The 26,478-nt window shown below is 43.2% G+C and overlaps 1 protein-coding gene across 2 annotated transcripts in view; it reads left to right on the forward strand.

The window, feature by feature from the left end:
* The window catches only part of ADRA1D (adrenoceptor alpha 1D), a 38,369-nt gene extending 18,418 nt beyond the window's left edge, over window positions 1–19,951 (forward strand). Inside the window, exons 2-3 of one of the 2 annotated variants that reach the window (XM_032444193.1) lie at window positions 7,468–7,540; window positions 16,280–16,616. In XM_032444193.1, coding sequence (XP_032300084.1) covers window positions 7,468–7,540; window positions 16,280–16,514 — 308 coding nt within the window. In that variant the 3' untranslated portion in view covers window positions 16,515–16,616. Of the gene's footprint in view, window positions 1–7,467; window positions 7,541–16,279 lie in introns of both variants that reach the window. The other variant, XM_015863039.2, reaches the window with a different exon arrangement.
* The last annotated feature ends 6,527 nt before the right edge of the window (window positions 19,952–26,478 follow it).

Genomic DNA, 26,478 nt, shown 5'->3' on the forward strand with positions numbered 1-26,478 from the left:
ATCGGATCATTCACAGAATGGCCTGGGTTGGAAAGGACCACACAGACCATCCAGTTCTAATCTCCATTCTGTAGACAGGGTTGCCCTCCACCAGATCATTTTGCCCAGCTCCCCATCCAGCCTGGCCCTGAACACCTCCAAGGATGAGGCATCCACAGCTTGTCTTTCTCACTGCTCTCTGAGTAGAGAATGTCTTACTAACATCCAATCTAAACTTCTCTTCTTCTAGTTTAAAGCTATTTCACCTTTTCCTTGCATTACCAGACCACGTAAAAAGTCAACCCCGTCCTGCTTATGAGCCCCTTTCAGGAGAAGTATTTAAGCAGATACAAAACACAGGAGATTCCCAAGTAGTGCATCTGGACTCTGGCCAACAAAGGAGAATTTCATTGGGAAATGCCAGCTGGAAAACCAAGTAAAGATATTCCAGGTTTTAACAACCTCTACTTCGATCTCTACTCATAGCTCCGGGGCAGTGCTTTCATGCCAGTTTCCCATGGCTTTCTTACCATGCAACCAGCAGGCTGAAAATCTTAGCAGTTCTGTCCTAACTTGGTGAACACTCCTGGATTCAACACAAGTAACCTGGAAGCCCCAAGCACATTGGCTCTAGAGAGGGATTTCTAGAGCTTTAAGGTTTCCTGGTACAGGCGTGTTAATATTGGAGACTTTAGGACACTCTAGACTGCATGACTTCCATTCTCTAATCTCCCGTTATGATCAAACCATAGAAAGCCTGGGGAATATATCTGGGCAAGAACTTTACATCTTCTGAACCCTGAAATTGCGGAGGCTTGAGAAGAGGAAGCCCGCCAGCCAGTGGTGCACATCTGTCAGGTTGATGCTGGGTGTTGGCTTGGCTGTCTCCATAGATTAACAAGCTATTCCTGCTCAGCTGGTAGTTCTCAGGATTGCAGAGATCCATCGTTTTTAAACAACAGTGTGCATTGGAGGTTCTTAGAATTTGTTTATTTGTTTTTAATTTATAGTTCATTGGAAATTTTCATTAATTTTTTATTGCGTTCTGTTTTGGGAAGAAAGCAAATATCAAACTGAAATTTCCCACAAGCTAGACAGACATCTGGATTTCCAGAGGATGTTGCTTCCAAGCGTGTACTGACACACTCTGCAAAAGCTGGTTCTTAAAGTTCCATCTTTCCACATTAAAATCATGGGTATTTCTGACATTAGCTTCGTAGAAATATAGATAACAAGGGCTGGAAATTATCTTAAGAGATGATCTACTTCCTCCCTTTACTTCAGGTCGGATAAGCTGGATTTGGCCTAGAGCAGGTTGCCCAGTGAGGTTGTGAATGTCCCTTCCCTGGCAGCATTCAAGACCAGGGTGGATGGGGCTGTGAACAACATGGTCTAGTGGGAGGTGTCCCTGCCTATAGCAAGGGGTTGAAATGAAATGATTTTAAAGGTCCAAACCAAACAATTCCGTGATTCTATGAATAATTCCCTTACTCGGGAATTTCTGGCTGTCCTGACATTGAAATTGGTTCTAGTGTGTATCTGCTTTTGTTACTTCATATATGTCAGGTAGTACCTGTGTCATTAAAAATCTGTTATATCCTGGTTATCATTAGGAAGAAGCTATGAAGTCCACCAGCAGTGCATGTTGTACTGTATATTGACTCTAAATTCAACTTTTGATGAATAATTTCAAAGCTTGTCTCCTCTTCTCCACTCTTTGTAAATGTCTTTTTTCTCCTAGGATGTTCCTACACACAATTTAGATATGAGCATCCTTTCCCTGGGGCTGATTGTCTCATGGTATGAGTTAGTTTAGAAGATGGCCATTAGCAAGAAGGAACTCTCAGCTGACATTCCCTTTTCTTTACTGAAACATCTGTCCATGTTATTCCCTAAGCATGGAGTAAGGTCACATCTGCTGAACAGCTTACTGCTTTACTTTCCAGAGTAGAGTCATCTACAGCACCTCCCCATGCATTTCTAGCTGGGGAATCACATGGATTTCATGGGGCTGTGAGAAATAGGCAGGGAGTTCTGTCCTTTCTGGTCAGACATGGTCTTAGTGGTACTAGTAATGGAAGTGTTCTGTAGTTGCTTTCAGGAGATGTTAAAGAGGTTATCTGAGTAGGGCAAGTGCAGCTGCACTGCTCTTACTTTCCAAGCTCAGAGGACATTTAAAACCAAATATGCTTGGCAAGATCCAAGCTTGTGAGTTAGCCCTTAGGTAGCCACATGGTTACGTGTACTGTTTAGAACAGAATTAAACATGGAAATTCCATGGAAAATTTGTCTGTGCATGGAGAGATTTGAGCATTCCAAGTGTAACAGGGAAGTCCAAAAACCCCCTAGGGTCCTATGGAAGTCTTCACCTCCAGATACACAAGGTTGAAGTGCCATGCCTTGTTTTGGGACCCACATACAAGCACAGCAGCCCAAACAAATTTTCTTCATCCCCTTCATTGCACACACACCAAGACATTTGGTTTTAAGGATTTGGTTCAGTCAGAAAAGCATATTATTTTTTTTAATCATCCAAGGAGCTTCTGGCTGCAAACAGTAATTACTATCCTCATTCCTTGCTATCTTGAGCCATGCACTTTGGAAGTCAAATGCATATGCTGAGAAGTCTGGTCTATCTCTGTGATGCTACATGGCCTGATATGTAATTGGGAGATAGCAGCAATCAGCATAGGCAGGATTGTAAGAGCTGGAATCAGGGGATTTATCTGCTTTCCTCTAGAGACAAATGCCAGGAGGTCAGTCTGTGTGTCATCATCATGCTTATCCTGACAGGGCATTCAGCATCCAAGGTACACTGGGAGTAAAGCATATTTATTAAGGTACTGATCAGCCATGATTGCTTGGCAAGCAGTAGAGAAGAGATCAAGCCAGGCTCTGGCACAACTCTTCAAAGCCTCTTAGAGCTGCAGCTGGCTCCTCAGCATAGGCGTCTGCTCCTCCCAAAAAGGGAGTTATGCCTTTCCACTGTGGCTTTCCTTGAAGACGGGATGGTTTCAGGCACAACCTATTCCATTTTTGAGACTCTCAAAAGATAGAATGCATTGAACAGGGTACAAAAAGCAAAGGAAATAAGGCTGGGACAAGGAGCAACCAGGTAGAGGTCAGGAGACAGGGGTATTATTAGAGAAGCCCTTTCCTACCAAGCATTAACACATCTGCTCCTTCATTACCTCTAGAGGCCTTTAGCCCTATCCCCAGTGGGCTGTAAGCCCCTAAAGTAGAGTACAAGGTCAGGTACCATACTGTATAGCACATGGACACACCAGGCTTCTCTCACCAGCTGCTCGGAGTCTCCAGATCTGCCCAGCAGTATTGGCATGTGATGCATTAATTTCTTCAGGAGCACAAGGAATGCAGTTATAAAGCTGCTGGGACCTGAATGGCTGTTTGAAGCTGGCTCTGGTCTCTGCTGATGGCATATAAAGGGCCTCCATGCAAACATCACCATCAGTGCCAGCCAGTGACAGCCATTCTTCTGAGAGGAAGAGCCCAGAGGGCACTCTGTGGTGCTTGTTTCTTCTCAGCTTTGTTTGCTGTGGGCAATTACTGGCATACCAAAAGATATTAGCCCTGGGTGTGAGAGTGCAGAGAGTCCGACTGTTTTCAAAGATCAACACTGCAGCTCATTGTAATTAATTTAATGTTGACACGATCCCCAAGAAGCAAAACCTTCATTATACTCAATTAAACCTCTTGACACAGAGGCTTGACTCATTGTCAGTCCCTCTAATTAAGAGCAAATGCATAGAGATGTAGACATCACAGCATATGTGCATGTCAAACACAGGGAGGGATGTTGCAGAGGGGAATCAGTCCACTGCTATTCCCACTTCAAGCAGTTTTTGGAGCAGATGTACTGTTCTCAGACAGTTATTGCACTTAGTATATCTGGAGACCACTTGTAACATGACAGTTTTTATACTTGTCTTATATTCAGGTTCCACCTCATTTTGGAACATATTTTGCTAATGTTAGTCACAGTTTGCAAGGCTAGAAGTTTCTGTCTGCTGTGATTTACTGACGACACAAGCAGCTTGTTCAATAACTTCTTCAACTCACCCCATTACTCAAAAACATGCTTTTTCTTAGAAAGACACCCAGGACTGCAAATAATGGAGAACCCATGTCTCTAGTCATGGCTTTTTCCAGTTCCTTTATATCACTGCTACTAAAAAAGACTGCTTTCTTTCCAATGTAAATTTATCTAGCTATAAATCCAAACCATTAAGCTTTTCTACTGCCTTTGGCTGGATTAAAAACTCGTTTGCTATCAGAAATGGCTTCCCCTGTATGTCACTGCAATGCATGAGCAAGCTGCTTCAATTTCTCTTGGATAATGCCAATAGATCACACTCCATTAATTTCACGCTCTAAGTCAAGATTTCCAGACCTTTGCATCATCTCGTAGAGCTCCTCAGAGCATTTTCCATCTCCTCGGCATCTATTCTGCATTGCAGGCACCGAAATGGAACATGGTTTTCCATAAGAGCTCCCTCAATTTTTCAGTCTTCTTTGGTCCGGTTCATCTGTTCCTTTTCTTGGCTTGTTTATGATCCGAGTTTTTGTTATTATTACTAACACTCCATGAATCATTGCTCCGAGGTGGATCGCACATATCTTTTTGCCAGCAGCCTTGACAGCCTTTCTGTGAGGGAGGTAGCTGCAAGATCAAGTCATCAACTGTTACTGGAAAGAAATGTATTTCTCTAAAGAACCATTTCACCAAAATGCTCCCATGTTCTGCTCTTCAGGGTGGAAATGATATTCAAGAACACTGTTTGTGATGCTGGGATTGAAACAGAGGAAAAGTTCCTCCTGTTCATAAGGGTATTTTTTTTCACGCCAGGTGGCCATGAATTTAATGAGAGTTCAGAGTGTAAATATTCTTAAAATCTGTACCGTAACATTCATGCTAGGGACCATCAGGTGACTCAGCTTCACCCACTATTACAAGTTATTTGGGTACAAGCAAGTTGATGGTCCTCAAGAAACACTGAGGCAGATGGTTTCAGCTGCCAGCAAAATTGCTCTTTTCAGTGTTTTGAATATCTGAAGGTGATCTGTAGGAGCAGACTAAAAATCTGGAGCTACAGAAAGCTGTCTGTGTTTTTGCTCAGGGTATAATGGGCAAGGAGCTTGAGAGCTTATGTCCTATAAGCAAGCCTAAAGGCTTGAGGATCTGGGGCAGTGCTCTGTGGGCCTTGGGGACCCACTGGGAGTTCCCCATTGGACACCCAGATTCTTTGCCTTTAGACAACACTGCTGGTGGCAGTCCTCTAGTAAAGCAAAGTCTACATGGCATGGTTCTTTATTCATCAAGTAAACACCTCATCAGGGATGAGGTGGCATGTGTGAAAAAAAATTGTGATGATGGGAGAAGAGGACGTAATAATTATCTGGGATTACACAGTTCTTGACAGGGATTGTCCATGAAAACAGCTCCTTTCTAAGAAGGGGTGGAAAGTCCACTTGGGGTTAGTTCCCTGGAACAAGAAGACAGTATGCAAAATTAGCACATCTAAGAGTTCAATAAGAGTCAAGGACACATTAAAGCAGGCACCCTATATCCCACAGCTATTGCTTTTGAGCAGTGAATGATGAGCAGGGACACCTAAAAGGCTTATTTATCTGGTGAAAAGGCGAGAGAGAGGCAGGTGGGTATCTCATGGGATGTACACAAATTGCCATGGAAATTGAATGCAAATTTTCATCTTTTCCCCTCAGAATCATAGATTAAAAAAGAAGAAGAGATAGGGCAGAGATAGAGTGAGAACATGTCAGTGGAGAGTGAGCCTCATCTCTGTAATGAGGCTCTTTGAGACACTCATCATCTCCTCTCAGCAAAGATACCATTGCCCTGTGCAGGCATTCAAACCAGGCAGTGTGGCAAGGTCCTTCCATTCTCTCCCCTCCCCCCATAAAAGTCTTAAGACTCCCTGTGGCTATAAACCTTGAACAAAACAACCATGATGGTGGTTGGACTGTTGTTATAAACCTTCCCAGCATCCCAGTGCTCATCCCACGCTCAGCTCTGCTGTTAGGTCAGCTATATAACTATTTTTTTGTGTATTTTATGTCATTTTACCTTCTATTCAGCCATGACATCCAGATGTGTGTTTCAAGTAAGAAAAGGATTGTCTGGGATTTCTGGGCTTGTCACATCTTTCCACTGACAGGTTGTGACATTACTGTGACAAAAGAGTGGGAAGGGACCTCAAGGGACCATCAAGTCCAACCTCAAAACAACAGTGCTGGCAAATAAAGGGGATAAGGGGCCAATGCATTCCCCACATGCTTGGCACTGCCACAGAGAAACTATCCCAAACCAGGATGAGCGTGAACATCCATCCCTTGGCTCTGCTGCCCATTGCACCAAGTCCAGGCCAAACTCTTTCCATGGTCCCTACTAACAGCCTGAGTGCCCCTCAGTCAAAACTTGATCCCTTGCTCTGTCCCTGTTGACCTTACCCAGAAATACAGCTTAAGCCCAACACCTCTAAATAACCGGATGAAAAGATGCATAACAGGACTTATCAGACAGATGGCATGATCCTCACCATGAAGGTGGGAGCAAGGGCCAAGGGGTGTCCTTCGTAGCACTACGTACGATGTCTTATCCCTCCAAGTTAAGGCTTCAGGAACTGCATGGAGCTATGAGGATGTTGTTATCAGAATTCCTGTTGTATTTTTGGAGCCTTGTTACAGTGACCTATTGTTTTCTGGGGGGTGAAAAAAAAAAGCCTGCTTGGGGAGTGTAATGTTTTTAGAGCTTGATATCAGCTGAAAGCTGGTTTTTAGGTTTGGGAGATACAGAGCAGCTTTCAGCTGTCTCTTTGGAATAATTTCAGGCTGGCAAGAAAAAGAAAATACAAACTTTTTAAAAAGTTTTCCTTCTTGTCAGAAGAAGTCAGAAAGAACAGCAAACAATGAATAACTGCAGATTTTGCCGTGCAATCTAACTGTAGAAGGGCTGTGCCTTGGAGCTTTGGTGCGGAAACCGGGCATGTGTTGGAGGATTTTCCACACTGAGTTTGACAAGAAACAAGAAGTTGGCTGGCTGGTCTTGAATAACCCCTCCTGAGCCCACACAACAGGTTCTGGTTTTTCATGAAAGCTGAAAATACCAGCCTCCCTCGGTCTTTCTTCTCCACCCTTTCCTCCATGACATCACAGCTCGCAGCTCTCTGGAGGATGCTGTTCAGCATCTTTCATAGCCAATGACTCCAGGAAGGGGCACGGGCTGCAAGTTGTGCTGTGCCAGGCTCTATGGCCGGTGACGTGCTGTCTGCTAGGCTGTGATATAAACAAAATGTCCTTGGGACTGGTATGGTGGAAACACGCTAAGGAAGCTCCCACACCTCCTCCAATAGCTTTCCAAAAGCTGGCGTCCCGCCACTGCCAAGTTCTCCATGCTTAGGGCCATAAGCACCACAAACAATCAGCTGAAAACAGTTTTTCACCTTTTAGGTCAATCATCCTTTCTCTATTTGTGCCCTGGTGATGCCTACCCACTCAAGGTGATTGCTGCTTGCTTCGCACTGTAAGTTAAAGCCAGGACTCATGAATTTTGCTCTGGGGGAGAATTTTCTTTGGGTTGGGCCCAGTGAAAAATTGACTTTTTCCTTTGCGCTTCTCAGATCTGGCCTTAGTGTACAAAAAATGCCATGTGTTCCCAGCAGGATTCGGCCCTTCCAAAGCCTTCCCTGCAGCCAAATCTGATCTACATATTTACGAGCTTGTAAACAGGACGGGGCGGGTGAGTTCACATTCTTAGAAAACCAAGTGCAGAGAAAAGAACTTCTGAGTTGGAAAAACAAAGAGTAGTCTTGGGACCGACCCAGCAAACACAGTGATTTTTCCAAGACTCAGATGACTTGCTTGGGAATCATTCTCCTCTTTCTTTTCTCCAGGATTTCCCAAGCTTTCTACTTAGTGGGGAAAAAAAAATTAAAAAAATTAAAAAATGCACATTCTCAATGTTTCTGACAGCAGTGGAAGAGACAGTTTGACAGAAAAGGGATATCTTGTCTTGGAGATGGGTTGAAGCCAAGCTTCCGTTTGTGGAACCCACAGAGGAACAATAATTACTTGCATAGGAAGTTTTATGAGAACACTCAACACTGCTGAAAGGATTTGCATAGAGAAAGCCAGTTGCAGTAACTGGCACAAAGTCATTGTGTTTTCTAATAAATGCGAGAACCAATAATCTAGAACAGTGGATCCAGAGTTGTGGCCTCCAGACCTTGCTGGTCCATGAAATCTTAATAAATGGTTAAGGGAATTGTTAACGGAGCCAGGCAGTCTTCCAAAAGTGATGAGGATTAACAGCTCCTGGTTCAGGAAAGAACAACCAGTTTAAAGCCCTGTACTGCACTGATTCACCATTTATAGATACAGAAGAACAAAGTTTTGCGGCAAGAGCTGAAGAAACATTTTTGCAACCTACTTGCAAAAATCTTTGATGACGTGCCATGAAATATATGCATCAAACAAATTATCAGAGGGTTACATCATATCAATGTGTCTACTGACTTACCCACCTTGTTGGGAAGATCTTCATCACTTCATTCATTGTAATATATCAGGTTTCCTCAATTAGATTATTGTGATGAATCTTCAGTAGATCCCTCCAGAATAATTTTTGCCATCTCTCTTCCTTAGTTGTTGTGCATTAGTCTTGATTCAGTGTGCATTTAATTGAGTTGGCAGCCACCTTTGTGCTATATTTTCATCTATCTAAATAATGATGCTGAGAGTCATAAAACTCTGGTTGATTTTTTAGAATAGTCCATTAAATAAGTCACTCAGTATTTCCTAATATTGATCAGGTGTTGCATTAATGTGAAGTCTATTGGGAACCTCTGCTGACAAAGGGTGAAAAACAAATCCAATGGATTGCCAATGGAAGCTAGTTGGGAATGCAAAGAAGTAGAAATTCCCCTTAAACTCACACATCTCCTTTTGCAGGGGGACTGAATGGACAGGAATATGCAGTATATATTCCCAGCCAACCCCATGTTGAACTTATCCCCATACTGACTTCCCATAGCATGTTTTTTCTTGGGAAATAGCAAAGTCACAGCAGTTTTCCAGCAGTTGTATGAATAAGCCAAGAAAGATACAACAGGATGATAAAAATTCCACCAGCCTCCTACATTTAACCAACCAAGTCACACGTGTGAGACAGCAATGCAAACATCAGGATGCTAAGGATGTAACTGGAAGGCTGTTAGCTACATCTATGGACTTATGGACCACCAAAACAGCATTTTATGCAAATCAGCAGTTTAGGACAATATTATCCATGGCTGGGAATTGTCAGAGGTTGGCTTCATACACATTGTGCTACTGGTTAGGGAACTTGAATATGTAGCATCTTTGGATTATCTGTGCCTATAGTTGAAGTTTTGTCCATAGAATAACAGAATTATAGAATAGTTTGAGTTGGAAGGAGCCTTTAAGATTCATGTAGTCCGACAAACAAAATGTGCAGTGTTCCACTTCGAAGACCACGTCTGCTCCTACTTTACAAAACTTGCCTGTAAATCCTTCCCTCCCCCACAGGACACTCATACTGGCTGCAATACCCAAAAGTGTGTCCGAGACATTATCATGCACAGAAGAGATTGCCAGGCTCAGATGAAGCAACACCATCCTGCTCAGGACACTCCAGCATTTGTACAACAGAGAGCCACGGGAGTGCTCCTCTCTGAATGACACACTGATTTTTGTATTGCCCTGGAGGGAACCTAGCAACATCGCATGGCCATTGTGTTCATTCAGATCCTGAGCCAGATGGAAATTTTCTTTTCAGAGGCTGCTCCAAGCTTGTTTCCTCTGTTTAACCATGCAGGCAAGAATTTCACTGCGGTCTCTGTTGTGCTTGCTCTAACATCAGCAAGTGAATTCCAGTCTTCAGCCTGCTCAAACAGAAAGATGAGCTCTTGACATGCAACTCAGTTACCCTGATTTCTTCCTTCTCTCTGGAGACTTATTATTGTTATTTTTCCTCATTTGCATCAGGCAAATAAAAACCTTCCTTATATTTCCCTTTGGATGTGCCAAATTGGTGAGCCTTGCAGACGTGCTTTTGTTTTGTTTTCTTTTCCTAATTTTATTTACATCCTTTTGCTGAGTCTCATAATTTTAAGGTTTGTTTTAAAGTTCCCTTTGGGGCTGGAGTCAGGCTGTTATCTGTGAATCATTAAGGAATAGGCAGTTGGATATACATCTATCTTTCCCATGCATAATAGATGCTGCAAAAAATATTACTTTTAAGGGAGTCTGTACTAGAAGCCAAATGAAAAAAATAAGGAAAAAAAAAAAAAAAAAAAAAGGCCAACATCTTTGACTTTTTATTAATCCTGTGACTCATTTTTAAAGCCCATCCTCCTACATATTTCTGATGGCAAGTTCATCAGGTGACCTGGGACTGATGGTCAACAGCAACCCAGATCCTGACTTCACTGCAAGCATGAGACAACAAATGGGTCAACACTGCTTTCTACAAAATGTGAAGCAGACATTCAGACTTGCTCTTCATTCCCTTGCAAAAAAAGAATTGTTTTCTTGACCATTTTTCAAAGCTTCAAAAATGGATAAATGAGTTTGGTTTGCAACATTCAACCACAGATGTGGTTTCAGAATGTCTCTGCCTTTGCTCAGACAGGTCCTGCCCCAATTCATGTCCACAAAGCTTCTGTTAGATATCAGGATTCAGGGAAAAACACTCATCCTGCTGACAGAAGTACTTTAAATGCATGGTTTTATAATCATACCACAGGGCTACAGTGCTGGAATTCATGGGAATCCACTCTTGCCTCTTCTACAGACCCAAGACTGTTTGCTCTATACATCTTTAGAGCAAACTCTGTGCAGCAGCAGGCCATAGTCCCTAAGGGTAAATTAATTATTCCTTTATTATCTTGTGCAAGACATTCATCTTTAGAGATCCCTAATTAAATATGGGAAACATTAGATTCAGTTCGAGATAATGAATCTTTATGCATGATGCTAGCATGGGGTATCCCATTCCTTGGAAGAATAATGCTAAGGATGTATGCTCTTTTTGGAGCTTGTCTTCTGCTGTTTTTAGTTGTGTGACCCCAAACAAAGCATCAGTTCCCTCTCAGCCTATACACTGGGTCCAGACTTGTCTTCATTGTACTTTGAAAATTTGATCTCTCCTCTCTGGTCACAATGACAGGACCCAAAGGAATGACATGGAGCAGCATCAGGGATGGTCAGGTGGGGGTTAGGGCAGTGGGGGTGGAATAGCATACCCAGAGCAGTGAGCACAGCCCTGAGCTACTAGAGCTAAGGGAGCTTTTGGACAATGCTCCCAGACATAGAGCTTGGATTTGGGATTGTCCTGAATGGAAAGAGGAGTTTTAAGTTGATCCCTATGGGTGCCCTCCAACTCAGGATATTCTATGATTCTGTACTTCACAGTCTCTGGCCCAGAGCCTCTCTTAGGCCCCACATAGGCACTTTCCCAGTGGTTCTACAAAATAATTAACCTCTTGCAGAAGTGATGGGTCTCTGGAAGAACAGCCCACCAGAGTGGATCTTTAGACTTAAACAGATGCTTTGCATTGTATGCCCTGTGATGTGGCATAAAGGCATATGGAAGTGGTTAAGGGTGCAGGGCCTGCTGCAACATTGCTAGGGGACTTCATAGTCATGTCCTGGTGGCCTTTTGAGAGCAGTCTTCAGAGTGAACTGTTCCCTGGATGAGATGTATCTGGAGAGATAGAGCTGGAGTATTCTAAGCAAATTAGCACTTTGGACAAGTTAGGTTTCTGTTGGTAGATCCTGTAGTTGCTGTTAGTTTAGATCATAGAATCACAGAATCGTTAAGTTCAGAAAAGACCTCAGAGCTCATCCAGTCCAATTGCCAGTCCAATCCCACCATGCCCACTAACCATGTCCCTAAGTGCCACACCTGCCCTTGTCTTGAAATGGAAGTCACAGGGGAAACTGTTACGTGGAAAGATTGCAAGACTTTTCCTAATACAGGAGACTATGAGATGCCAATGACACTTAAGGATGAAATTAATCCCAAATCACCCTGATCTGCCTTTATATAATGTGGTATCTACCCATGAGCTAAGAGTTTCAGTCCAGTTGGGAGAAACTGAGTGTGATTCACCTGGCCAGTATGAGTTAAAGCTTAACACTGAGATAGATTACTCCATCCATTACATTGACACAGTCAATTATGCCACTGAGTGCAAGAGGAGCCCTGGGACCTTTTTAGATGCCTAAACTTAGGCAGGTGAGTTGATTAGCAGGTAGATTTTCTTGGAATGATTCACATGGCAATGGCTTGCCTTGGTCATCTTACTTGGAGTAAAGCCCCAGTGAGAGCTCTGAGAGGGAAAGAAAGCAATTTCAGCCAAATTTCTACTGATGTGGTGTAACTTAAGAGGAAAGCTAAGGAGACATCATAGAATCAAGAGTTGGAAAGGTTCTTCAAAGGTCATCTATTCAAACTCCCTTGCAATGAAGAGGGATATCTGGTAGATAAGTTGCCCATGGTCTGATCCAGCCTTGACTTAAAAGTCTCAAGGAACAGGGCATCAACCACATCTCTGGGCAAACCACAGCCCAGAGAGGACATGTTTGGAGAGCAGTGAATTACACCAGTAAACTATGAGAATAAGTTTCTGCCACATTATTATTTGATTGCTTATGGGAAAACCACACTCAGTTCTCAAATTTGGTATGCTATTGAAAGTGTCAAGGTTAACCAAACCTTCCAGAAACCTGCATGGATGGCATCTTCCATCTTTGCAACTTTCCTTCTGCCCTCAGCCCTAACACAAGGCTTCCCTGAGCCCCACCACCACATTGCAGATCATCCTCTCTACCACAGGGATCTTGCATTCCAAATATACATAAACATCATGGGCTTTGGCATTTCTGGAGATCTCCAGAAAGAGCCTATCCAACCACCAGTATGGGACAAAACAGTGTTGCCAAGAATGTCAGCAATGCGTAGGGAAGGGGTGGTTTCTCCATGCTCTTCTTCCCAGCAGGATCAGTGTGCAGAAGTTCAGAGAGACAGGCATGCCTACATGCAGCAATGCACACAAGCGGCTTACCAGGGTTTTCATTGGTGTGACAGAAGCTGTTGCTTATCTGCAGCTTGTTTATGGGGTCGGGCCACAGCTGGAAGGCTCACAGGCTTGAGGAATTCCACTCAATATCCTAACGCCATCGTCCTCTGGGGAAAATGCTGGAGTCACTGTGAACATACTGTCCTCCTCCCTTCGCCAAGCAGCTCTTCCATCCTAGGAAGACAGTGAACTCCCCCATCACCCCAAGATATGCCACCAGTTGCTGGGAGGTGTTAAACCTCTGTGAACCTTGATATGCCTACAGATGACCAGAGGGAGTTATTGACAGTAGATGGAGGAGAAGGTTGTAAAAGACTGGCCAGAACTTCAGTCTTGGGGATCTTAGAGCTCTTTCCAGCCTTGATGATTCTGTGATTCTATGTCCCATTGTCCTACTGCTCAATTCATAAACCTTCCATCTATCAAAATATAATTGAATGATCGTGTGTACAAAGAGCAAGCTAATTCTCTCCATACTTTATTTTTTTCTTAAATAAGGTCCCAGAATCTTTCTTAAAAGCAACTTCCCAGTGATTACCAAGGTAGTCAAATGCTCCAGTGTACACAAGATTACAAGCCAGCGAACTATTCTGGGGACTCCCTGCCTTGTTCTGTTCATCCCAGTGTGATCAAAAGAGGAAACCATGGATGCACACAATACACGTCTCTTTCAAGGGCATGCTTATTTGCATAGTAATTATGATGTTAATGAGTCCCTTGTCTCAAGGTTCTAGGGGGTGAACACCAGCCAGGGAGTTCATAGCTTGTGCTGTTCAGTTTGCATTTACAGTCTGGGTGCTAAAACGTAGAACATAGAACAATGAAGTTTTATTTTCCTATTTCTCAATTAAAAAGAAGTATTCTGCATAAAGCCATGCTTCCTCTAAGAACTAAAGTGCACACTGCAAACAGGGTTCACAGTAACACTGTGAAAGAGATGATGGCAACCATCCTCCTTCTTCAGTGGGTAAACTGAGGCACAGAACCTCTCCCTTGACAAGAATATGAGAGAGATTTCATGCCTCAAGAATTTATTTGCCTGTCTTGGCTCCCAGTGCTCACAGCAAGCTGTGGAAGAGTCAAGATTGGACAATGTAATGTCTTACTGCAGGGCTGAAAGGCAGGGAACCCATCATCCTGGAGGTTGGACCCCATCAGGATGGAACAGGGGTGAGCCCAGCAGGAAAATCAGAGAGTCATAGAATGGCTTGGATTGGAAGGGACCTCAAGGATCATCAAACTCCAACCCCCATTCCACAGGTAGGGCTTCCAACCTCCATATCTAACACCAGACCAGGCTGCCCAGGACCCCATCCAACCTGGCCTTGAATGTCTCCAGGGATGGGGCATCCACAACCTCTCTGGGCAGCCTGTTCCAGCACCTCACCACTCTCCTGGTAAAGAGCTTCCCCACCCAAAATGTACTCATCCATTGCTGCCAAGACCTGAAATTAAGAATAGGAATTGGTGTTGAACTTAGAAACCTTCCACTGATCCATTTTGCATCAGGATGGAGTGTTGCATCAGGATCCTTGGGGTGGGCTGGAGGTGCAAGAAAAGGGGAAGGCTTGAAGCCCAGGTGGCTGGAGAATGGAGGAGACACTAAATGCAGTGCAAGTGGAGACTGCTCCAGCACTGCTAGAGTCTAAACACTCCACAGGCGGTTCTTTCTGTGGTTAGAATTTGATGCTGTGATTCAAGCAGCCAATAAACCTCTAAATTCAGCACTATCTCAGAAGGAATAAACTCTTTGACTCAAACACAGCTGCAGTAGGGGCACAGCTTCTGCAAACCTCTATCCTCGCTGTTTGAAACCATGGGCTGCACCACCAGGAGCTGCTCATTACTCTGCAAATGCCATCCATCTCCATGACAGCCCCAGGTCTTTTCAGCACAGAGACATCAGGCCTGCTTGCTATCCTAACTGAATGCCACCCACAGCACATATTGACAGCCAGCATGTGCTCCAGCCCTATGGCTTGAGTTGGCCTATGGCAGATATTTAATTTGTGCTTCTGTCTGTGTGCTTTCCCTGCCCTAAACATCAGAAAATGTGAAGATCTCTCTATGGTGGGGTATCCCACATGCCCCACTGTGTATGAGCCAACATACCCCACTGAGCCCCTATTACAGACCACATCTGTCTGCAGACTCTGCACTGTTAAGAGATGGGTGAATATAAGAAAGCTTTGCTGAAATCAGAGCTCTGAGTGTCCTGGATGATGGCTTTTTTGTTTGGGTTTATTTTGTGGGTTTTTTTCCCTATCAAAAAAAGTAGAAAACCATCAATGTTGGGACTTTTAATGCAGTCTGTGGAAGCTCGGAGCCTCAGTCTTGAATATCTGGCACCTGTTTGACTGTTTTGACACCAGGCTTTTGAGCACAGGGAAAATACTAATGATATCCAGAGCTAATGTTATTTACTAAAATACAAATTAACGCTCAGTCACATGGTGGCGTGATTTGTCATCCAGAGCTAAAATTAAAAGAAATTAAGGCTGAGTCAGAAAGTTATTTTGGATCTGAGTGGGTAATGCGAAGGGATGGGGCCATGTGGGAACAACACTGACATCTTCTGGCTGCAAAGGAAACCTCTGCTTTCTTAGGAATGCCAGCAGGAACATCCAGCACAGAAGTGGTGTTCAAAATCAGGTTGAATGGGGCCTTGGACAGCCTGACCTAGTGCCTGAAGTATTGGACATCCCTGCCTGCAAGGGGGTTTAGAACTGGATGGTCTTTGAGGTCTGCCTCCCCAGACTATCTAATCTTATCCCCAAAATGATACCCTCAGACATTGCTATAAGGTCTCAGAAAGCAACTCGGTCTCGAGATATGGAAGATGCCTCATGGATTTGGCTCTCCTGCATCAGTTTAGAGCAGGACAGTGACTACAAGCCCTGTTACAGTGGAGGCTGGGAGGCTCCTGCCAATGGCATGATATTATCTATCTTTATGTTCTATGCCTTCCAGTATTGTAGTGCCCAGATCTTCACTTTTGTAGCAATAATATTGCAAGTTCCAGACCTAATATCAGAAACACACCTTCAGCTTTCCTTTAGGACTCACCTTCTAAGAAATGTCTGTCCACCAGCCTGGCTACACTGTGCTGCCATGTCCTTCCACTTCTTCTAACCTTATTTCTTTCCATCTCTTTCAAGGTTCTTTCTTCCCATCTCTGAAGCCCTCAGAAATGGTCTTCAAGGTCATCTTCTGGCTGGGATACTTCAACAGCTGCGTGAACCCTATCATCTACCCCTGCTCCAGCAAGGAGTTCAAGAGAGCATTCATCAGGCTGCTCAAGTGCCAATGCCACCGCAGAAGACGGCCCATCTGGCGTGTCTACGACCACCACTGGCGAGGGGCCTCGGTGAACAGCTCTGTGCAGGACTCTGAGACAGACCTGAGGCCCAGGATTAGCACCCTGAACAGCTCCTTCATATTTAACTCCTCCTTGCAGGAGAGAGCTAGCAAGAGGCGAACACTCAGCTTCAAGGGCTGGAAAATGCTCACTCCTTTCCAGAAACCAGCATCCACCCAGCTGAAAGAGAAGATGAACAGTCTTTCTAACAAAATCCGGGGAGGGTCCAGCAAAGGAGGAGTGACAGCCACCTACAAGACAGAGGTGGAGTCTGTCTCTATTGGAATCCCTCATGACTTTATGGAAACCATTGACTATCAAACCTATGATTTAACAGACTGCTGTGGTCTGAGAGAAACGGATATTTGAAGCCACTGGGACAAAGTGTTGATGGTTTCTTTAGTGGTATCTTGCAGAAACACAAAGGGGTACCATCTGTGGGTCTGTCAGGCAGATTGGAAGCAGCAATCAGGTATAAAATGCAGTTGTCCAAAGGTTTTGGAAGTATCCTCCAAGGAGACATTAATCCCTTCTATGGGATTATGGGTTCCTCAAATAAGAGAGGATGTAATATCCCATTGTAATGAGCTGTGGCAAGAAGAGAAAGTGTGGGGTGCATCTGGCCTTCAGAAAAGGTCTGTTTCCTCCAATGAGATGTTTATCTTGTACTTTGGAGGAAGCTGTCCAATTAAGGGAGAACAAGATGTCTCCTTTGCCTTAAAAACACCACTACTGGAAGGACTGAACCCTGAAAGGTGCCAACTCTGCCTTAGTACACATGATAACATTTCCATCCAGAGGTGGCATCCAGAATGGATGTTGTAAGCAGGAGGTGGCAGCTGATCCTTTAGACAACAGGCTGGGAGCTTGCAGGGCCATGGGGCTCAACTGGATCTCTGGTCCAGGCCTTTGCCTCAGTGAGCAAACAGCAGTATTCTCAAGCAGGGCTGGGAGATCTCGTCCCTCAGCCATCATGTTTGCAGTGCCCAGAGCTTTGCCACCACCACATCACCTAATTTTAGGACAGAGGAACAGTCCAGATGTATACACTGCTCCAATGGGCATGCAGGTCTTTCTTCTCTAATTCCAACCTGTGATACATTTCTCATTCCACTTTCCAGAGGAAAAATGTGCAGCCCACTTTGTTCCAGCTGCTGTGACACAGAGAAAGCAACTTCTTTTGATGTCAGCCATCCCTAGTCTTTTTCTTTCCCTTTCTTATTCTCACTTGCTGTTTCTGTCAAACAGCACTGAGTAAAAATGCATCTTAGGTGCTTTGCTTGTGTTCACACTCAACCAGACCTGTGGCTCAGAAGAGATGTGGGGGGCTTGCTTCCATTACTCATAGAGCCAGAACTTAAATGGAGCTGGCATGCAGTGGGAGCTCCCTCACATGGATGTATCTTCTCTCCAGTCAGGATCATACTGCGACACAAGGAAACAGTCAAATTGCACCAGGAAGATAGAAATTGGAAACTAGGAAGGATTTCTTCATGGAGATGATGGTCAAGCACTGGAACAGGCTCTCCAGGGAAGTGGTGGAGTCCACATCCCTGGAGGTATTTAAGAGATGTATGGATATGGCACTAAGGGACATAGCTCAGTGATGGGACTCAGCGAGTCAGGTTGATGGCAGGACTCTGTGATCACGATTGTCTTTTCCAACCCACATGATTCAATTACTTTATACTCATGACTCCTTTCCGAGGCAGCTTTCCTTGTTCCTGACGCATTAAAGCCTTAGCAGCACTTACCCTTGGTTAGTATGGACAAAAGCTGTGTTAATAAGGGTATGGGGTTTTAATTTTTCCCTACTTACAGTCTCACAGTTTCCTCAGGGAGGCACCATGGTCTCCACCCAGGAGCTCAGGGAGGATGGAGTTGGAACAGAGTAGCCCAGCCCCAAGCTCACAGACCCTGAACTGAAGAGCTCAAAAAACCTTGCTTGGTCATGTGTTCTAGGCATTGTCATTATCAAGTTTCAGGCTGTCAAAGGAGACAAAGAGCTCTCAGGCATGGCATGGAGAATGCAACTTCCTTCCTACTGTTCCTCTGCTTTAAAAGAAATCTAAACCCATGCTGAGAGACGGCACCCAGAGTAGACCCTATCTCAGCACCCATAGAACCTTTCTGCCCTTTACTCAATGCAATGGACTCTGAACTGGATGACTTACTGCAGATTTTGACCAAATATTTTCCTCCCAGCCGTTAACCTCATCAAGACAAATGGGCAGCACCGCACTTACACTGAACCCAAATGCATTACTGCCTGCCTGTGAAAGTCTAGTTGAGGGAAAGATGGGCATTTGTCATTAGATGCTTTCTGATGCTCAGGAGCAGATCTGCCACAGTGCTGCTGCACAGCCTCTGTCGGAATCCAGCCAGACACCCATAGCACTGAGTAATGTGTTCATCTGTGACCATACTGACACACATGCACTCTTTATTACTTCTATATATGTGATACATAGAGAAGGGAAAGCAAGACTAGTCTGAGGTCTTTCTGTCTCTCAATCCCAGTTTTACAGGATAAAGGCTTACAGGATAGAAAAGGAAGATTAAATCTGTTTAAGCACTCATATGCATACACATATGGATTCACATACAACAATGCCCATGCTCTGGCCCATTTACTTTTCCCCACTGCAGCTGTGGGTTTTTAATCAGGCCCCAGAAGATACTCTACAAGGTGCTGTAGGAAAAAATCTTGAGCTCCACTACTCCACATTAAGAGAAAACACTAATTTCTCATCTAAAGCCCTCCTCTCTTTTAGGATATTGCATCAGAAGCATTCATACTGGGACTGGATTCTGTACACCTTCATTTAGGGGAGACTGGGTCTGCCTGTGCTCCAGGGGAAGGACAATGTTGTATGAAATGTGACCTAAGTATTTAAGGTTGTGCATTTCCCTCTGATTTCATTAAACTCCAAGCTTGGAAAAACAAGCTCAAACTTCAGGAGGTAAATTTTATCTGATCCCATTGATTTTTGTAGACCAACAAGGGGTGTGACCAGCTGAAGATAAAACCCCATTTCTCCACATTTTCCAAGCAAGCCATTCCCAAAGCACTCAACCCTTGGTTATCCAATAGCAATCACCTCATTGCACTGGCTTTGTGCCACTGTTGCATCATCAGAGCTTGCTGCTTCAATGAGTCAAGTGTTGAGTAGTGAAGACTCTCACGAGTCCCATCTGAGGAAGAAAGAATGTCCCTGTCAGCCTGAGCTGGACAGCAGTTGGGTTGCATTACTATTGTTTACAGTGTGTATATAAGTGTACATTTTCTTTAGCAGACATTGGAATTTTTTATGTATAGATTTTTATTTTTCATTCCCAGACGTATTTATTAGCCGGAGTATTTCTGTTTTGTGATTCAAGTAATGTTGGATTGATGTAAGCTCTATGAAACAGAATGCACATATTTTTGTTTATTTGTACCAAATACATGCACAAACCTGTCTAAAACATGGCTGTGAACTGCTGCTGTGTCTGATTTTTATAACACAGGTTGTAGGAGATGAGGGATGAAGGAAGTAAAATCTATATACTACCAGCCACTGTGTTTTTCACAAAGGCTTTTTATTTTCTAATTCCACAAGGATTATCATTCCCGCAGGTGCGAATTTGTGATGACAGGTCAGAAGAGAACATCGTCTCCCTCATCCCACATAGGATAAAGGGGTTGGGCCAAGCCATGCCTTCTCCTAGAAACTACCTGTAGCAGAAGGGATGTGGATGCAGCCATGACTCAAGGGAATGAAGATGGAAAGAGGAGTGAAAGCTATTGCATAGTCTGTGGGATTTGCATGGTTTATGGGATTGGAGTTGTTGATGGCATTGTTTAGTCTGGCTGGGATTATTCAGTCAGATGAAGATGCTCAGGGGAGATATTATTTCTCTCTACAATGTCCTGAAAGGAGATTGTAGTGGGGTGGGACTTGGACTCTTCTCACAGTTAATAAGAGTTTATGGCTTTACATTGCTCCAGTGGAGGTTCAGATTATGGATTAGGAAATGTTTCTTCTTCAAAAGAGTGTTCAGGAAAGGTGGTGGGGTCACCACCCCTGGAGGTGTTCAAGGAAAGAGTAGATGTGGCACTGAAGGACATGGTTTAGTGGACATGGTGGGGATGGGTCAGTGGTTGGACTTGATGATCTTAGTGGTCTTTTGCAATCGTAATGATTGTATGATTCTATGATTATGCTCAGATCTGGTAAAAGAGCACCCATCAGAGTAGGATTTTTGAAGGAAAACTGAAATCTCAGCTTATTGAAGATTTCTGTAGGGAAGAAATGAATCGTTTTCCTTCTAAAGTTCAAATTCCATCATCAGTCACACACACAAAAAAAAAAAAAACAAAAAAAAACCACTAAAAAACCTACTCATGGTGATATAAAACATCATTTCACATGCTTCAGCTTCACTCTAGGTAATTCATTTCCCTGAATGCATCCTTATATCAGGCAGCAGTTCCTCATGGCTGTGTTATGGGAAAGGCTCTGAGCTGGAAATCCCAAAGGGTTTAGAACAGGGTTGAGGTTAAGAACAGAAGATAACTGCCCCACAGAACTCTAGGGCAGCATCATATAACGGAGTCTGAAATGCAGTGAAGGAAGAAACAGAGCTCTGAAAGCATCCAACAGCGGTATCCCAGAAATAGTTCTTTACAATGCAAATGATGGAACACAACCCAAGGCTGTCTATCCTTCAGAAACAGCTCTCTGATTGCAGCTCAACAGCTCCAGGGCAAGATTGTCATGACTGACCTATGTATTTTGGTTGTGCCTGTGTGTGGCTGAGTCAGGCTGATACTGAGAAAGGAGACAGATGCCATGTCCTCTAGCAAGCCTGAAGCAAACCATGCTCTTGGCTGATGCCACTCTCAGTTTTCTGAAGGGAATTCCTTCCTTTCTGCATGACTGACAAGCTAGGCTGATGCACTGCATGAATTCCAGGAGGAAAGTGTTAGTTGACTTTCTCTAAGGCACGTTGAGCAAGACCCATGCCATAGTTACAAGGGCTGAATGAGTCTTCAGAGCCAGAACCACAGTGCTGCGCTGAGCATCTCTTCTCACTCCAAGTTTAATCTATAGTATAAACTGTGTGACTAAGACACAATTAGGGATTAGGGTTGTGTAGTAAAGGGTGATGCTGGTCCAACCTCATTTTGACTCAGTCATTTCATCTCTTTGCAACCTCTAAAAGACCATGTATATCTTCATGCAGCCTTCCAGGACTGTGATGGACTCGTCAGCATTTGAGACAGCATTTGGTGAGCTGATGGGTTTGGTTCCCAATGAGAAGAAGCTAAAGCTTCTTCACACAGACCTACCATCATCATCAACCAAAACAGGTACATCACTGCAGAAAATCTGACGAACACAGCAGAGCTCTTGGAAGAGCTGGATGAAAATGCTGTTGAGGTTTAGTGAAGGTTGAGATACGTGGGGAAGCTGGACACTGGAAAGGGAAAGGCAAAAGGGAAAACCAAGAGGGGGTATAAGATGAAAACATTGGGTCAATATCTGATGGCAGTAACAGGAGAAGAGTAAATAGTAAGGAGAGAAAGGTATAGTTTCTATCTGAAGAACAATTAAAATAAAGTGCATTTTCCTGCAAAACAGAGATGACTGAGGAATAACATGACTGAGGATGATAAAATCAAGAGTGTCAGGGAGAAGATAAATGTGGATGATTGTTCACTATTTCTCATAATACAGGAACCAAATGACATCAAATCCAATTATCAAAATGAACTAAGTGAGGTAATTCTTCACATGGCACATACTTAAATTGCAGAACTCATCACAACAAGATATTGCGTCTGCCAAAAGTTTATAGAGGTTAGAACAGTAATTAGGTGCTTTCATGACAAAGAAGTCTATCAAGGGCTTTTGGAAGCATTTCTATAATCTTTGATCCAAAAAATCCCTAAGGAAGATATTATCTTCCGCCAGGAGGATATTTCAAGTAATATCACGATAGGTTTTTTCTTCACCTATATTCCTAACATAGTTCCTACCATCAGGGAATAGTTACTCAGTAAGACCCAGCCTGATACAGGTATTTGTATGCCCTCTTTATTTGGACATTAGCTAGTCCATCCATGCCATAGTTAAATTGTTTGTTTCTCTGACCATAGGCCAAAGTGACCACATAGAGAGAAAACTCAAAGTTAGTCCTCAATGTATATTAGGTCAGCAAGGTCGTACTATTTTGCCATTGCTGTGTTCAGAATCTCACTCATACCAATGAATTCCATTCAGAAATTACAAGCCAGCCCTTGAATATAACAGCTTTGAAGGCCTTTCCACAGTGGACAGGATTGTTAAGGGAGCTGGGAGCTGCCCAGAGATTTCCAAGGATCTTCAACCATCGAGTGCAATGGCATCCATTTCTTTCCCATCTTCAGATACCTAAATACCCCTCCATGGAGATATAGGTCATGTGTAGTGACACTGAAACTGTTCACAGCTATGTCTGCTCTTCTTGGGTAGCTTAATGGGAATCAGCTCATGGATGAAGACAACACCATTACAATGTGTAATTATGAGCCAGATGTCTAAACTCCATTACGGAGATCTCAGGCAATAAATCTGTTTATCTGAAGGTAGGTGTTTCATTTGGAACATCCTAGGCTATCCATCGGTATACATGGCTAGAAATTAGGGCATAAAACATTGTGCAAAATGGTTGCAGGGGCATGTTAAAAGGCATAAGCTGGAAGCAGAAGTAAATACTGGGAAATGAACAGACAGAAAGCTCCCCTTTTCTCCTGGGGAACACAAGAAATTTACTGTGGTTCTGTGTATCATCAAAATTCGATCTAACATTTGTCCTGGAGGACAAGGCACACACCACCCAGTCCCTGTGGTGTTCTGGGAAGCAGAGTCCCCAGTGGAATGGGAAGAAGTAGAGATAGTAACCCATCTAGAAGTCCCATGATACAAGAAGGAAAAAAAAGATCTTAGAGCAAAATGTTCAGTTCTGTTCACTTCAATAAGCCAAACTTATCTAACTTCAAAGATTTCCTTTGTAGAGTCCTGGTGGATAAGAGGTATCTTGGGGTTTGAAGGCTGGGGAGTAGGCATAATTTTTTTTGTGTGTGTATTTTCCTTTTATTATGCCCAGCGCTCCCATTTCCTGTTCACAATGCAGTCCCAAGCAGAACATTTTGCACATTTGGAAAACTGCTGAACTTTCTTCACTTGTCTCCCTTATGTCAAAAAAAAAACCTCAACTAAGACATGGGCTCTGCCCAAGATGGATTCAGATAACAAATACAACCATCTCAATAAGACCTTAAAACAAGCATTCCGGTATTTCACCAAAAAATAATTCATGTCCAGCTCCTGTGATCTATATGATCTTTTCCTTCCTCCATAGATGATATTTTATGGATGGTCCCACACTCAACTCTGAATGTTTACTGAAATCTAACCGTAATTAAGTAGAATTAACACTGCTTGGAGATACAAAACTGTTGAATCCCCATTGCTGTCTCCTAGCAGATCTGTTGTTGCTATAAAGGTTAATAAAATAACACATGGATCAGAAATTTGAGTTGTTTTGTGGTGGGATGACATGGTGTTTTATTTCCAGAAAGAGAAGGTCCCAAATCCTAGTGTTGTCCATGGCTGGAAGGCTTCAGTTGGCAAGGTTATAAGAAGAATAACATTACAATTTCTCCTTGTGAAACTGAGTTTTCAGTGGTGGAGTTTCAAAGACACTTGAGATGAATGCAAAAACCTAAAATCAACATGAAAGAAAAGGTCCACCAAAGCCCAAAGCCCAGCTTTACACCAGCTTGAACATCAGTTGAACTACAGTTCCATTAAGTTATCCCAAAAGCTCTTTGTTGTTTACAAGTTGCCCTGGCACAGATTGGAATTACACAACAAACACTGGAGAAAGGAAATGCCCTTGGGTTACCCTGTTTTTATTACAGCAAAGTAATTCCATGCGTTTAAAAGTCTTGCTACCTTGACAGCACCAATGTTAATCTGTGTGTAAATTGCCATTGTTTTATGCATGTTTATCACTGCAGTTTTCAGCTGGTGATTCATAGTGCAGATCCAATTTAGCTTTGACTGTTGTGGCACTTTCATTCCTAACCTATTTTAGGCTTACAAAAGCAAATGTTGCTTCACAAAACTTTAGGCTATGGGGGCATAAAAGCATACAGATATGTTTCCTTACAGGATTATATTTATGCATCTGTAAAAATAGATAAGTCTACAGAGATACACACAGAAACACATAAATGAGTATGTATTTTATATTTCAAGTACTCATTTATGCTCTCTTGGCAAAAGCATTCCTCTGTCCAGGATAAGCTTCAAACCCAGGCTGCATCCCATATCTTCCTAAGCCAACAGATGCCACCCAAAAGATGGTATGTGAAGTGCAGCTGTTCAATCAATATTTCAACACCAAAAAAAAAATCAGTAAAGAGTTTTCTAATAACCCACTCCTGAAATTAATTAACCAGGATGGATGTGGAGTCTCCATCACTAGAGTCCAGGCAAATATTTGTCTTGGGTGTTGTTTTAAATCAGGTAGATCTTGGCCCTCCTGGTTCCCTTTGAGTCATAGCATCCTACATTCTGAGCTGTTTCTTCTGTCCCCTACTCTATATTTAAGGCATTAGAAAAACATCTTTTTCTAGTCCCGTGAGCTGGTCATCCATTGTGAACTGCACTATGGGTGCTAACCCCATCTCCAGTTCTATAGGTGTAAGGAAGTCCTAATTAAGGGACCCCCCCCCACCACCACCACCATATACAAATGTACTATCGACAACTAATGTTAAATTCCCAGGGGAAAAAAAAAGAGCAACAAAAAAGAAATCCTGTACCAACACATGCATGGAAACATCCAGTACAGTTGTTGAGAACAAACTGCATCTAATCAGTATTTCTAGAAGGAGAAAACATGCCCTGTGCATAGGGCAGGTGATGAGTCAACTACATTGATTTTAACAGCTCTGTGTTTCACATGACAGTCTGACAGAAGAAGAAAATGTAATTTGGTTAAAACTACTCACAGCTGAATGCAGAACCAATGGGAAATCCATACCTCAGAAAAGACTGGCTTTAAAATATTTGGATGTAGACAGGATTGACTCAGATTTCTAAGGAGCCTTCATGTGGTCCATCAGAATCACTGTTCTCAGGTCCTACTCTGGGCTCTATTTTTCATCTGGACCCAGATGATGTATTAAAGACTGTGTTTATGGAAACTAAAGAAATTATGAAAGAAGGAACTTGGAGGATTATGGAGAACAGGATTAGATTCAAATTCAGGATCCAAATGGCTCTGGCAACATTAAGGAACAGTTTTAAACAAATATGATGCCCTTGACCTGATGTGGCAAGTGTAAGATTCAACACTTCGGTGGGAAGAAACAACTTTCTTCCTTTAGCTTTCCTTTCTTTGAAACTGAGCTTAGAAAAAGCAGAAGACCTCAGGTATTTCTCTATAAATACTTCTGATAAAGGTTGCTAGATTCAGGGAAAAACAAAAACAACAACAACAAAACACAGGTTCCCCATCAACAACTCAACATGTGAGGTTTTAACATGCAAAACTTTGGAGATAGTAAAAAAGAAAGTGATTTTAGAATGTGTGTTTGAGCTCAGGGAGAAGTAATGGGTTTGATGTAAAATCTGTACTCCTGTTCTTCCTATAGAGCAGGTCAGGTTCATTTATCATAACATGCTGCCTGGTCTATATTTTTATGCCTGACCTGACAAGTCCTGCTGAGCTTAATATATTGCCCAGATATTGCACCTGCTTTGGTGAAACAAGAAAACAGTTTGTTAGTGCTGAACCCCCTGCTGCTGACCCAGATGAACCTCAGTGCAAAGGTCTTCTTTCCTCTCTCCTTTCCTCTCCTCTCCTCTCCTCTCCTCTCCTCTCCTCTCCTCTCCTTCTCCTCTCCTCTCCTCTCCTCTCCTCTCCTCTCCTCTCCTCTCCTCTCCTCTCCTCTCCTCT

The sequence above is a fragment of the Coturnix japonica genome, chromosome 4, assembly GCF_001577835.2.
Source record: "Coturnix japonica isolate 7356 chromosome 4, Coturnix japonica 2.1, whole genome shotgun sequence".
Taxonomy (NCBI): Eukaryota; Metazoa; Chordata; class Aves; order Galliformes; family Phasianidae; genus Coturnix; species Coturnix japonica.